The sequence below is a fragment of the Doryrhamphus excisus genome, chromosome 3 (assembly GCF_030265055.1).
Source record: "Doryrhamphus excisus isolate RoL2022-K1 chromosome 3, RoL_Dexc_1.0, whole genome shotgun sequence".
Lineage (NCBI taxonomy): Eukaryota > Metazoa > Chordata > Actinopteri > Syngnathiformes > Syngnathidae > Doryrhamphus > Doryrhamphus excisus.
In genome coordinates, this window is record NC_080468.1 from 14,853,905 (window position 1) to 14,869,406 (window position 15,502).

Sequence of the window (15,502 nt, forward strand, 5' to 3'; positions counted from 1 at the left end):
CCAACATTAACCCCCACCCTAACCCTAAATCTAATCCCAACACCAAACCTAACTCTAACCCTAACAACAACTCCAACCCTAACCCAATAAAAATGATGGACCACCAAAATCAAAGACCGACTTTCCCAATTCCCAATTAAAACTATTCCAGGCTCCTCCATCTTGAAAGTGGACCCATTATGCTAATTTTTGGGCTCTTTGTATCGATTTGTGGACTCCTATAGAGCAGCTACACACCATGACCAGCACACAAAGCTTTATAGTTCTTTATAGCCCATATAAGGACATCCTCCCCTCTGTGACATCACAAAGGAACACTTTTACCACGCCTTTTGAAACCGAGCGTTTTGACCAATCCCAAACTTCTTTTAGGACTCACTTCCAAAAGTGTAAACATCATTATCTGAAACTTTGGCATCATTTAACATAAGAATACTACATCATTACTACATTTATAGGTCAGAAAAGTGGAAAAAAAAGCATAATAGTTCCTCTTTAAAATAGAATATATGCTGTAGGTGGTACTTCAACACAGAAACAATGGTGTTATTGTATTTACTGCAAGTCTTCTTCCCTACAAGGAATAACTCATTAAATGCTCTGTAAGTGTATTTCTCCGCGGTCACAACACAAACTCTGATAAAGTATGAAATGCGGCCCTGATATATCATTTGTCCGCAGGGCACAGACGGAGTGGGGAGATGGTTTACGAGGGCTGTCTCTAAACGCAGCACGCTACGCTCTGATCCGTCTGGAGGAAGCCCCGCCACACACCAAAAACTGGAGGTGAGTTGCTTGGAGGTTAGCGTGTTTTTCAGTCAATGTAGAGTTAGTCAGGAATTGTTTTCATTTCCAAAACAAAACTTTCAACCCTAACTCTTAGCCCAACTCTGATCCTAAATCTAATTTAACCCTAAACTCTAATCCTAGCCTTGTACGAATCGTGAACATCGGCCAAGACCACAAGTGCTGCTCAAGTACAGTTTATCCTAGCCTTAAAATCCTAAAACCAACCCTAACCTTAACCCTAAATCTAATCCTAACCTCAGCCTTAACGCTAACTCCCACCACTAAGCCTAACCCTGATTCTAACCTTAACCCTAAACCTGAGGTTTAAACCCTAAACCTTCTAAAGATAATTCTAACCATAACTCTAAACCTAACCCTCATCCTAATCCTAACTTTAACCCCAACCCTTACTCCTGACCCTAACTAACTCTAATCCTAACCCTCACCCCTAATCCTAACTAATTCTAATCCAACATAACCCTCACCCTAGCCCTAAATCTAATCCTAACACCAACCCTAACCTTAACCCTAATTCTAATCCTAACCTCAGCCTTAACGCTAACTCCCACCACTAAACCTAACCCTACACCTTCTAAAGCTAATCCTAACTTTAACCCTAACCCTCACTCCTGACCCTAACTAACTCTAATCCTAAACCTCACCCTTAATCCTAACTAATTCTAATCAAACATTAACCCTCACCCTAAACCTGAATCTAATCCTAAAACCAACCCAAACCTTAACCCTAATTCTAATCCTAACCACAGCCTTAACGCTAACTCCCACCACTAAGCCTAACCCTACACCTTCTAAAGCTAATCCTAACTCTAACTCTAAACCTAACCCTAATCCTAACTTTGACCCTAACCCTCACTTCTGACCCTAACTAACTCTAATCCTAAACCTCACTCCTAATCCTAACTAATTCTAATCCAACATTAACCCTCACCCTAACTCTAAATCTAATCCTAAAACCAACCAAAACCTTAACACTAATTCTAATCCTAACCTCAGCCTTAATCCTAACTCCCACCACTAAGCCTAACCCTTATTATAACCCTAACCTTAACCCTAAACCCAAGGTTTAAACCCTAAACTTTCCTAAAATAATCCTAACTCTAAACCTAACCCTAATCCTAATTTTAACCCAAACCCTCACTCCTGACCCTAACTAACTCTAATCCTAAACCCGACCCCTAATCCTAACTAATTCTAATTCAACATTAACCCTCACCCTAACCCTAAATCTAATCCTAAAACCAACCCAAACCTTAACCCTAATTCTAATCCTAACCACAGCCTTAACGCTAACTCCCACCAATAAGCCTAACCCTGATCCTAACCCTAACCTTAACAGTAAAAACCTAGGGTTTAAACCGTAAACCTTCCTAAAATAATCCTAACTCTAGCTCTAAACCTAACCCTAACCCTAACTTTGACCCTCACTTCTGACCCTAACTAACTCTAATCCTAAACCTCACCCCTAATCCTAACTAATTCTAATCCAACATTAACCCTCACCCTAACCCTAAATCTAATCCTAACACCAACCTTAACCATAGCCCTAATTCTAATCCTAACCTCTGCCTTAACATTAACTCCCACCACGAAACCTAACCCTGATCCTAACCCTAACCTTAACCCTAAACCTAAGGTTTAAACCCTACACCTTCTAAAACTAATCCTAACTCTAACTCTAAACCTAACCCTAATCCTAATTTTAACCCTAAACCTCACTCTTGACCTTAACTAACTCTAATCCTTAACCTCACCCTTAATCCTAACCAATTCTAATCCAACTTTAACCTTCACCCTAACCCTAAATTTAATCCTAACACCAACCTTAACCATAACCCTAATTCTAATCCTAACCTCTGCCTTAACATTAACTCCCACCACTAAGCCTAACCCTGATCCCAACCCTAACCTTAACCCTAAACCTAAGGTTTAAACCCTACACCTTCTAAAGCTAATCCTAACTCTAACTCTAACTCTAACTCTAACTCTAACTCTAACTCTAACTCCAAACCTAACCCTAATCCTAATTTTGACCCTAACCCTCACTCCTGACCCTAACTAACTCTAATCCTAAACCTCACCCCTAATCCTGACTAATTCTAATCCAACATTAACCCTCACCCTAACCCTAAATCTAATCCTAAAACCAACCAAAACCTTCTAAAGCTAATCCTAAACCTGATCTAAACCCTAATGTTAACCCTAAGGTTTAAACCCTAAACCTTTGAAAGCTAATCCTAACCCTAATCCTAATTTTGACCCTAACACTCACTCCTGACCCTAACTAATACTAAATCCTAAACCTCACCCCTAATCCTAACTAATTCTAATCCAAATTTAACCCTCACCCTAACCCTAAGGTTATTTTCAGAGGTTGTTTGGTATTGTTGTCCAGATCCAAGTAAAAAGGAAAATAGTTTATAGTTTATATAATAAAATTTTTACCAGATATTATATATTACATAAAATTTATGAAAGTGGCGTTTTATCTCCCCCTGCAGGCCGCAGCTATTAGTGTTGTGCAAGCTGGACTCGCACCTGTCCGTCAAACATCCTCGCCTCCTCTCCTTCACCACGCAGCTCAAAGCAGGAAAAGGACTGACCATCGTTTGTTCCGTCCTGGAGGGAACCTACATGACCCGAGGAGCTGATGCCAAGACCGGGGAGCAGGTTGGGTATTTTAGTCCTTAATGGCCCCCGTTCGCCAATACAATCCCATCTCATTTGTTGTCCTCTCTCCCCCCCGCTTCGGACCTGACCATGAAGAACCTGAAAGCTGCCATGACTGCAGAGCGAACCAAAGGTTTCTCCCACGTTGTCGTGTCCTCCAACCTGCGAGATGGTTTCTCTCTCCTCATCCAGTCAGCAGGACTAGGCGGGATGAAACACAATGCGGTCCTGATGGCTTGGCCGGCAGGCTGGAAGCAAGCCCGGGACTCCTCCGCCAGGAGGAACTTTATAGGTAAGCTACCCAGGAGCGAGTGATGAATTAAAAACGCTTCAACGGCGTCGTCACCCTCAGAGACGGTAAAAGAGACGACGGAGGCGCATCAAGCTCTGCTGGTTGCAAAGAACATCGACCACTTCCCCGGAAACCAAGACCGCCTGGAGGGAGGAAGGATCGATGTGTGGTGGATCGTCCATGATGGTGGACTGCTTATGCTGCTGCCCTTTTTACTCATTCAACACAAGGTGGGCAGCTCTCGAAAATACCAAAGACAAATACAGTTTCAATACCCTCACCCAAGACTAAAATGTAAATAATGTACTTATTAACATTATTAGAGCCCTCTAGACATGAAATAACACCCCTATAGTCACCTTTACGCTCCTATTACCCAATATAGTAGACATAATAAGACGTAGAAAACCTGTTTACCACTTTCTAAACTCGTTTTTTAACATTAGAGCCCTCCATACATGAAATAACACCCCTATAGTCACTTTTACACTCTAATTAGCCCATGTAGTAGACATGATAAGAGAAAATAAGACATTTATGACATAGAAAAGCTGTTTACAAACCTCTAAATATGCTTGTAACATTATTGGAGCGCTCTCAGAAAATAAATAACACCCCTATAGTCACTTTTACACTCTAATTACCCAATATAGTAGACATAATAAAAGAAAATAAGACATGCATGACATAGAAAATCTGTTTACAACTGTCTAAATATGATTTTAACATAATTGGAGCCCTCTCGGAAAAAAATAACACCCCTATAGTCACTTTTACACTCTAATTACCCAATATAGTAGACATAATAAGAGAGAATAAGACATTTATGACATAGAAAAGCTGTTTACAACACTCTAAATATGCTTTTAACATTATTGAAGCCCTCTCGGAAAAAAATAACACCCCTATAGTCACTTTTACATTCTACTTAGCCAATATAGTAGACATAATAAAAGAAAATAAGACATTTATGACATAGAAAAGCTGTTTACAAACCTCTAAATATGCTTTTAACATTATTGGAGCTCTCTCGGAAAAAAATAACACCCCTATAGTCACTTTTACACACTAATTACCCAATATAGTAGGCATAATAGGAGAAAATAAGATATATATGGCATCAAAAAGCTGTTTGCAACCCTGTAAATATGCTTGTAATATTATTAGAGCTCTCTCGGAAAAAAATAACACCCCTATAGTCACTTTTACACTCTAATTACCCAATATAGTAGGCATAATAGGAGAAAATAAGATATATATGGCATAGAAAAGCTGTTTGCAACCCTGTAAATATGCTTGTAATATTATTGGAGCTCTCTCGGAAAATAATAACACCCCTATAGTCACTTTTACACTCTAATTAACCAATATAGTAGACATAATAAGAGAAAATAAGACATATATGACATAGAAAAGCTGTTTACAACCCTCTAAATATGATTTTAACATTATTTGAGCTCTCTCTGGAAAAAATAACACCCCTATAGTCACTTTTACACTCTAATTAGCCCATATAGTAGACATAATAAGAGAAAATAAGGCATTTATGACATAGAAAAGCTGTTTACAACCCTCTAAGTATGCTTTTAACATTATTGGAGCCCTCTCTGAAAAAATAACACCCCTATAGTCACTTTTACACTCCAATTAGCCAATATAGTAGGCATAATAAGAGAAAATAAGACATTTATGACATAGAAAAGCCGTTTACAACCCTGTAAATATGCTTGTAACATTATTGGAGCTCTCTCAGAAAATAAATAACACCCCTATAGTCACTTTTACACACCAATTACCCAATATAATAGACATAATAAGAGAAAATAAGACATATATGGCATAAAAAAGCTGTTTACAACCCTGGAAATATGCTTGTAATATTATTGGAGCTCTCTCGGGAGAAAATAACACCCCTATAGTCACATTTACACTCTAATTAGCCAATATTGTAGGCATAATAAGAGAAAATAAGACATATATGGCATAGAAAAGCTGTTTACAACCCTCTAAATATGCTTTTTAACATTACTGGAGCTCCCTCGGAAAAAAATAACACCCCTATAGTCACTTTTACACTCTAATTACCCAATTTAGTAGAAATAATAAGAGGAAATAAGACAGCTATGACATAGAAAAGCTGTTTACAACCTACTAAATATGCTTTCTAACATTATTGGAGCCCTCTTGGAAAAAATCTAACACCCCTATAGTCACTTGTAGGCTCTAATTACCCAATATAGTAGAAATAATAAGAGAAAATAAGACATATATGACATAGCAAAGCTGTTTACAACACTCTTAATATGCTTTTAACATTATTGGAGCTCTCTCGGGAAAAAATAACACCCCTATAGTCACTTTTACACTCTAATTACCCAATATAGTAAGCATAATAAGAGAAAATAAGACATTTATGACATAGAAAAGCTGTTTAGAACCCTCTAAATATGCTTTTAACATTATTGAAGCCCTCTTGGAAAAAAATAACACCCCTTTAGTCACTTGTACACTCCTATTACCCAATGTAGTAGACATAATAAGAGATAATAAAACATAGAAAAGCTGTTTATGACCCTCTAAATGTAGTTTTAATGATTATTAGAGCCCTCTAGGCATGTCACTTTTAGTCACTCCTATTAGCCAACATGGTAGACATAATAACTAAATAGTAATATAAGACGTATATATATATATATATATATATATATATATATATATATATATATATATATATATATATATATATATATATATATATATATATATATATTTCTGACAACAATGCCGTCAAGTGGCAGGAAGTAGTTTTACATTGAATTTCAACAAGCATGTCCGCTCTGTGTGGAAGGTATGGAGGAAGTGTAAAATGCGCATCTTCACGGTGGCCCAGATGTATGACAACTCCATCCAGATGAAGAAAGATCTGCAGATGTTCCTGTACCATCTACGTCTGGATGCAGAGGTGGAGGTGGTGGAGATGGTCAGTCAGAACGCAGCAAATACTGTACAGTACAAGTGTACATGATGTGCTTATCGAGTCTAGACCAGGCGTGTCCAGGGTCACATGGGGAAAGGATGCAGCTTTGGTATTGAGTAAAGTAATACTTTATTCATTGTATTGTTTCTTATAATACTGTATGTCTGCTTTACAAAAATAAGGTATTTTTTTATTTACTATTTCTAGTTTATTCTTGTAAAATTGCAACTTTTTTCTTGTGAACACATGACATTTTTCCTTGAATATTTTGACTTTATTCTTATGAAATTATTACTGTTTTTTATTATTATTATTATTTATATATATTATTATATATATAATATATAAATTATATATATATATATAATATATATATATATTATATATTATATATTATTTGTATTTATTATATTATTTTTTTATATTATGACTCTATTCTTAACATTATGACTTTAAAAATAACTAATAAATAAATAAATATAAAATAAAAAAATATATAATTATATATATATATAAATATTATATTTATAATATAATAAATATAATATACATATAATATATAAATTATATATATAATATAACACATCATATATTATAAATATATTATTATTATACATTATTATTTTTATTTATTTTATTATTTTTTTATTATTATTAATTTCCAACTATTTAAACTTTTGTCTTTCTTGCAAATATTACTTTATTTCTGGAATATTATGACTCTATTCTCTTAACATTATGACTTTAAAAATAACTAATGAATAAAAATAATAAATAATATATATATATATATATATATATATATATATATATAAATAAATATTATATATATAAATATAATATATGTAATATGTAAATTATATACTATATATAAATTATATATATAAAATATAATATATAATATATTATATATATTATTATTATATATTATTATTTTATTTATTATATTATTTTTTATTATTATTAATTTCCAACTATTTTAACTTTTGTCTTTCTTGCAATTATGACTTTATTCCCGGAATATTATGACTCTATTCTCTTAATATTATAACTTTAAAAATAACTAATAAATAATAAAAAAAATAACTGACATTGTTCGGCGTAAAAATGAGCTTATATTACAACTTTATTCTTGTAAAATCAGTACTGAGGCTTCCATTTTTGCAGTTGTTGTCTTGTTCATTTATGTTTTCTGCCGTGGGCCAATAAAAAAGTATCCCCGGGCCCTACTTTGGCGTACTTTGGACACCCCTGGTATAGCCATCCAGTTTCTAAACTTGAACTGAACTCACCTTCATCCCCCCCACCCACTCCCAGCACGACAGTGACATCTCGGCGTTCACCTATGAGAAGACTCTGAAGATGGAGCAGAGATCTCAAATGCTGAAGCAAATGCAGCTGTCCCGCACGGAGCGGGAAAGAGAGGTAAAAGGCCAAAAAAAAGGCCACGACGCTACGACCGGATGCCGTCTGATGCCGTGTCTGTTTGGCTTCTAGGCTCAGCTGATTCATGACAGGAACACGGCGTCCCACTCGGCCAAGGAAGACAAAGCCTCCTGCAGCACCCCGGATCGCGTCCACATGACCTGGACCAAAGACAAACTGGTCCATGAGAGGAACAAACACAGGGAAGGAATGGGAGTCAAGGACATGTTTAATATGAAACCGTAAGTATACTCTACCCATGTGCTATTTACATCTCTAAAAATGGTCTACAAATGTATTAAATATGGACTATACTTTGTAGAAAAATTATCAACCGACAAAATGTGATATCGTGACAGGCCTATGAATAATATATATTAGTATATGATATGATATGTATTGCTTCACTAACACTGCATATATTGTCTCTTTCAGGGAGTGGGAAAGTCTGTAAGTGCTTTTCACTTTCACTTTCACTTTGGGTGTGCATGTGCATGTGCATGTGCATGTGCATGTGGGTGTCAATCATCCTTTTAAAAAAAATAAATAAAAAAGCCTGAGAAATATGACACACGCACACACCACGGCACTCATGCTGCCATATTTGGAGATCCGGTACTAGAAATCATAAAGAAATAATATCATATCATGTTGGGATCGTAGATGCTAGTTTGAATATGAAATCATTTGCGTTAAAGGCTGTTCATAAGAATTCACGTATTGTATTAAATTATGCATTATTTCAATAATATTTGGCTTTTTGGTCAAATTTCAGGATGAATAAGTGACAATGTGAGAATGAAGTCCCAATATTATATTAAAAAAAAATAAAAAAAAAAAATATATATATATATATATATGTATATACATATATATATATATATATATATATATATTTATTTATTTATATAAATATATATATATAATTTTATATAATATATATTTATTTTTATATTTATTTATATTTATTTTATTTTTTAACATTTTTATCCATATATATTATAAAATGATATATATTATTTATTAATAATATACATTATATTTATATTTATATTATAATATAATATTATTAAAATTATTAAATTTTAAATTATTAAAATGATATATATTAATTATATTTATAAAATATATAATTAATACATTATATTAAAAAATCTGATTGAATAGTCCAACAGGATGATGATGATTTCATTTTTTAGTAATGTCCATTAAAAAAATGAAAAAATATATATACATATATTTAAAAAAATGATATAATATATATTTATTATTTTATATTATATATATTATATAAAAATATATTACTTACATTACTTATTAATAATATATATTATATTTTCATTATATTATATATACATATATTAGAATAAATATGTATTATATAAACTAATATATATTAATTATATATTATATTATTAAATAATATATTATAATAAACATACAGGAAAGGTGTCAAATATACAATTCCAAGAAGAAAGTTGAAATAGTTGGGAAGTTTATTCTTGAAATCGGATTTGTTTTTAAAATATATAAACATTTTAATGAACAGATTGAATAGTCCAACAAGATGATGATGATTTCATTTTTTAGTAATGTCCATTAAAGAAAAAATAAATATATACGTATATATTTATTTTATATAATATATATTTATTATTTTATATTATATAAAAAAATATATTATTTATTAATAATATATATTATATTTTGATTTTATTATATTATATATATACATATATATTATAATAATTATGTATTATATAAACTGATATATATTAATTATAATTATATATTATTTTATTAAATAATATTAAATATTGACTAGTCCAACAGGATGATGATGATGTTTTCATTTTTTAGTAATGTCCGTTCACGGAGGTGAGGTGTTCAAAAACAGGTGCGCCGCCCCCCCATGCTGTTTTACTGCATGTCACATTCTAAAGCAGGAGATATCAGCGCAGTATTTTTTCTATCTTTGATATGACACAAGTCGGTGTCATGTGATTGTACCCAAAATGAAGTTCCTGGTGAGTGCGTGTGTCTACTTTTCTGGGTCAGATTCCAACTCCCCCTGACGTGCAGCCTGACCCCCGTCCCGCTCTAACACGACCTTTCATTCAGCAACCAGTCCAACGTGCGGCGGATGCACACAGCTGTCAAACTAAACGAAGTGGTGGTGAAGAATTCCCGGGATTCACAGCTGGTGTTGCTCAACATGCCGGGTCCACCCAAGAGCAAGAAAGGGGATGAGAACTGTATCCTTTTCCCGTGTTCCCGATCACGCATGTAAACACTGCCAAAGACCAGGTCGCCCCGGGGACCCACCCCTCGACCGACACCGTACAGTTTGGTGGTTGGTCTACAAAGAGTTGATCCAGTGTGGATTCTGTGAGCTGGGTCCAAATCCGAGGCCATGGTTCTCAGTGAGAAAAGGGTGGACTTGGGAGTGAGGTCTTGCCCCAGGTGGGGGAGTTCAAGTGTCTCACGGTTTTGTTCTCGCAGTTCAGGCGAATCGATTCAGTTTCCGCAGTCATCCGGTCGCTGTACAGAACCGTCTTGGCGAATAGAGAACTGAGTCAGGACTTATGGTCTGAGAACTGTATCCTTTTCCCGTGTACCGTACGCTCTATGAAAATGGTTGATAACGCATGTAAACACTGCCGAAGACCAGGTCGCCCCTGGGACCCACCCTCGAACGACACCGTACAGTTTGCCCCCGCAGGTGGTGGGTCTCGAAGGAGTTGATCCTGTGTGGATTCTGTGAGCTGGGTCCAAATCCGAGGCCATGGTTCTCACTGAGAAAAGGGTGGACGGATTGGAGTGAGGTCTTGCCCCAAGTGGGGGAGTTCAAGTGTCTCACGGTTTTGTTCTCGCAGTTCAGGCGAATCGATTCAGTTTCCGCAGTCATCCGGTCGCTGTACAGAACCGTCTTGGCGAATAGAGAACTGAGTCAGAAATATCGGGTGGCTGGATACCAATCACGCATGTAAACACTGCCAAAGACCAGGTCGCCCCGGGGACCCACCCTCGACCGACACTGTGTACAGTTTGCCCCCGCAGATGGTGGGTCTACAAGGAATTGATCCTGTATGGATTCAAATCCGAGGCCATGGTTCTCATGGTTCCCCTTCCGGGTTGGGAGCGAGGTCTTGTTCAAGTGTCTCACGGTCTTGTTCTCACAGTTCACGCAAATCGATTCAGTTTCCGCAGTCATGCGGTCACTGTACCAAACCGTCTTGGCGAATAGAGAACTGAATCAGAACTTATGGTCTTGGTTAAGAACAAAGTTGGTGGTCAAATATCGGGTGGCTGGATACCTTCGGAACACCACCAAGGTGAGATGTTCCGGTCATGCCCGACCGGTTGCAGGCCCCCGGGGCAGACCTGGAGGGATTCATCCCTTGGTGTTCTCCCGGTGGAGCTGGAAGAGACCTGGAAGTCTGGGCTTCCCTTACGGACTCTACCACCCAGACCCAAGATAAAATTCATTCCTTAACTGCTGTGTTTCTAAGACATGGAGTTCCTCGAAGTTCTCATGGAAGGACTAGATCGTGTCTTGTTGGTTCGTGGAGGAGGTCGGGAAGTGATCACCATCTACTCTTAGTCCCAAGATTACCCAAAACGCCAGGATGGTATCAGCACTGGAAGGAAAACCCGGAATGGACGGTGGCAGTTGGGGGCTCGGAACCAAAAGACGGAATGTCGGACATGGACATCGACCGTGAAGACGCCCCATCCTGCAGTCGAAATATCTATAGACGCTTTGGATTCCTTTCATGTCAGCGTGATTAATGACTCGAGTTGATTGACTTCTCCTGACGTTCTGACAAAGAATCATCATGTCAATCATCTGGATTATTTTTTTCACCGAACTTCTGGATCACCTTCACTCTCCGAAATCCATTTTCCTCTCGTCTTCTGATGGATTCTTAACATCTACGTCTTTACCAATCGGTCATACCTCCTGCCGTTTCATTTTGAAAGTATTTACAACATCAATCATGATGGCAGCAACCTTTGTTCATCACACAGCAGCTTGACTGTATAGTTAGTATTCCATGTACAGTATGGAACCGCTATGAAAATAATAAAGGGAATATTTCAATCACAAACATTTACTTAAAAACATCAAAAGTATCACATGTGGAGTCCATCGTATGCTAGCTAATTATTGCTAATCAATGGTAGCATAATTAGGGTTGCAATACGTTGTTACTGTGGCCAATGGGGTGGCCGAACGGGTGGCCACCCCTGATTTTGGAAAAAAAAAATTTTGTCTAATAATTTAATTTTTGTAATATTTCAGCTAGGCGGCACGGCGGTCTAGTGGTTAGCGCGCAGACCTCACAGCTAGGAGACCAGGGTTCAATTCCACACTCGGGCATGTCTGTGTGGAGTTCGCATGTTCTCCCCGTGCATGCGTGGGTTTTCTCCGGGTACTCCGGTTTCCTACATATATATGACCGAGGGTGGAATTGAACTTGGGTCTCCTAGCTGTGAGGTCTAGGTGCCAAATGTGTAAATGTGCAAATATACCAGTGTACAGTTACAGTTATGATGTCGTCACTACCAACAACACTAAATTCATCACATAGCAACTTAACACCCAAAAGGTGCGCCATACAAACATGTATCAGGTACACCCTGGACTGGTGGCCAGCCAATCACAGGGCACATATAGACAAACAACCATTCACACTCACATTCATACCTATGGACAATTTGGAGTCGCTAATTAACCTAGCATGTTTTTTTGGAATGTGGGAGGAAACCGGAGTACCCGGAAGAAAACCCACGCATGCACGGGGAGAACATGCGAACTCCACACAGACATGCACAAGAGGGGAATCGAACCCGGGTCTCCTTGCTGCAACCCTGAATATATTATATTCATTCATTCATTTTCTACCGCTTATCCTCACGAGCGTCGCTGGAGCCTATCCCAGCTGTTTTCAAGCAAGAGGCGGGGTACACCCTGGACTGGTGGCCAGCCAATCACAGGGCACATATAGACAAACAACCATTCACACTCACATTCATACCTATGGACAATTTCTGCTGTTGCTTTAATACATTTTTTTCAGTTATTTCAACTTTCTTACTTTGTAATTATGACATTATTCCCTTAATATTTTGACTTTATTCTCGTAACATCATAACTTCTTCAATATAGTACTACTTTAAGTTCCATAAATGATGTTATCATATGAGAAGGGAGTCAAATCACAGAAATGACTTAGTACTTGGTCATTCTAGAACAAATGGAGTGTTTTCTGCTAGGAAGGTGTCGTGCATGAATGCCGTATGTGTTTACACATGAAGACAAAGGGCAGGAAATGCCAAATAAGGAAGGCGACATAGACAGGAAATAACGCTTGGACATCATTACAGTAGCAAGCTTTTAATTCCCCTTCCTGTTCCTTTTATGTGACTTGTTTTGGGTGGAAGAAATCATCTTATGGACTGGTTCCAAATGTGGTTCCACACAGAGATGGAATTTGCATGTTCTCCCCGTGCATGCGTGGGTTTTCTCCGGGTACTCCGGTTTCCTCCCACATTCCAAAAACATGCTAGGTTAATTAGCGACTCCAAATTGTCCATAGGTATGAATGTGAGTGTGAATGGTTGTTTGTCTATATGTGCCCTGTGATTGGCTGGCCACCAGTCCAGGGTGTAGGTAAGTTTCAGGAAAATATCAGTTCCCAACTAAAAGATATCATACTACAACAACATAAATCATAGAGAAAAGGGGCTGTTTTACAGCTAAATAACAACTTCTTTGCTAATATTACAAAAAAAATATAATTTTCACATTTGGAACCAAATGTGTGTACGTGCATGAGAATAAAGTCATAGAGTCATGAGAAAAAGTGTCATAAATTTATGAGGAAAAAGTTATTAAATTTTTTTTAATAAAGTCGTAAATTTTCAAGAAAAAAATTGTAAATTTGTTAGAATAAAGTTGTAAATTTTTTAGAATAAAGTTGTAAATTTACAGGAAAAAAGTGATACATTTGTGAGAAAAAAGGAATAATATTACGAGAATAAAGTCTTGCATTTATGAGAAAAAAATTAACATTTACAAGAAAAAAAAAATTCTTTGTCGAAAAAAATGTGGCAAATTTATGAGAAAAAGATAATATTAAAATGTGAATGTGAGTGTGAATGGTTTGTCTATATGTGCCCTGTGATTGGCTGGCCACCAGTCCAGGGTGTACCCCGCCTCTCGCCTGAAGACAGCTGGGATAGGCTCCAGCACATGAGGCTAAGCGGTATAAAATGAATGAATGTCGTGTTCGTGTGGACAAAGCCAACCCCCCCACTCAAGTTTCCAAGAAACAATTATTCCCCCCAAATCCTCTTTGTCTCTCGGTTAACCAAAAGAACAAAGAAGACTTTGGGGAAAGTTGGCCGTTGATGAATGGCGTCTTGTTGGCGGCGCACAGCAGTGAGTTGGCTCAGCGTGCCATAAAACACCAACAAAATGACAGCGTCTTTAATGGCGTCATAACATTAGCTGCCCAACTCCTCACTAGCGAGGTGGACATTATTTTCAAACACAATTCATCTCCAAGAGCATCTACTGTATCTGTAGCAAGATGGAAATACATGCTAACCTTGGTTTAAGTACGTTTCCCAGAATTCCAAAAGACAACCCCTTCAGTGGCGGCCATTGTGGACCATTTGGACTGATCTTTCTCGGCACACACTTCTATGGCTATATCAATATGGAACCTACCAAAGGAAAGATTAGACTTTTATCTGGAAAAATAACGTTTGTTTCAAACGTTTTCCCTTCTTTAGTAATCAGCAGTAAAACATAGGTAAGTTTCAGGAAAATATCAGTTCCCGACTAAAAGATACCATACTACAACAACATAAATAATAGAGAAAAGGAGCTGTTTTACAGCTAAATAACAATTTATTTGCTAATATTACACCAACTATTTACAATTTTCACATTTGGAATTGAACGTGTGTACGTGCATTAAAACAAGTCATCAATTCATGAGAAAAAGTGTCATAAATTCATGAGAAAAAAATTATTTAAAAAAAGTAGTAAAATTACAAGAAAAAAAGTCATAAATTTGTGAGAAAAAAGCAATAATAATGCGAGAATAAAGTCTTAAATTTATGAGAAAAAATGTACATTTACAAGCAAGAAATGTTTTTTTCATTCACGAGAAAAATGTGGCAAATTTATGAGAAAAAAATAACACAAGTAAAAAAGTAAATTTACCAGAATAAAAGTCAAGTCATAAATTTATGAGAAAAAAAGTTGTACATATTTCTTTTTTTAATACATTTGTAAATGTCCAAGAACAAAGTTG

The 15,502-nt window shown here is 36.5% G+C and overlaps 1 protein-coding gene across 4 annotated transcripts in view; it reads left to right on the plus strand.

The window, feature by feature from the left end:
* Positions 1-12,534, plus strand: part of LOC131125297 (solute carrier family 12 member 7-like) — a 36,901-nt gene extending 24,367 nt beyond the window's left edge. The window contains exons 19-28 of one of the 4 annotated variants that reach the window (XM_058066712.1): positions 682-786; positions 3,309-3,477; positions 3,574-3,769; positions 3,830-3,999; positions 6,618-6,749; positions 8,064-8,171; positions 8,244-8,413; positions 8,607-8,621; positions 10,293-10,426; positions 11,684-12,534. In XM_058066712.1, coding sequence (XP_057922695.1) covers positions 682-786; positions 3,309-3,477; positions 3,574-3,769; positions 3,830-3,999; positions 6,618-6,749; positions 8,064-8,171; positions 8,244-8,413; positions 8,607-8,621; positions 10,293-10,426; positions 11,684-11,775 — 1,291 coding nt within the window. In that variant the 3' untranslated portion in view covers positions 11,776-12,534. The other 3 variants (XM_058066715.1, XM_058066714.1, XM_058066713.1) reach the window with 3 other exon arrangements.
* The last annotated feature ends 2,968 nt before the right edge of the window (positions 12,535-15,502 follow it).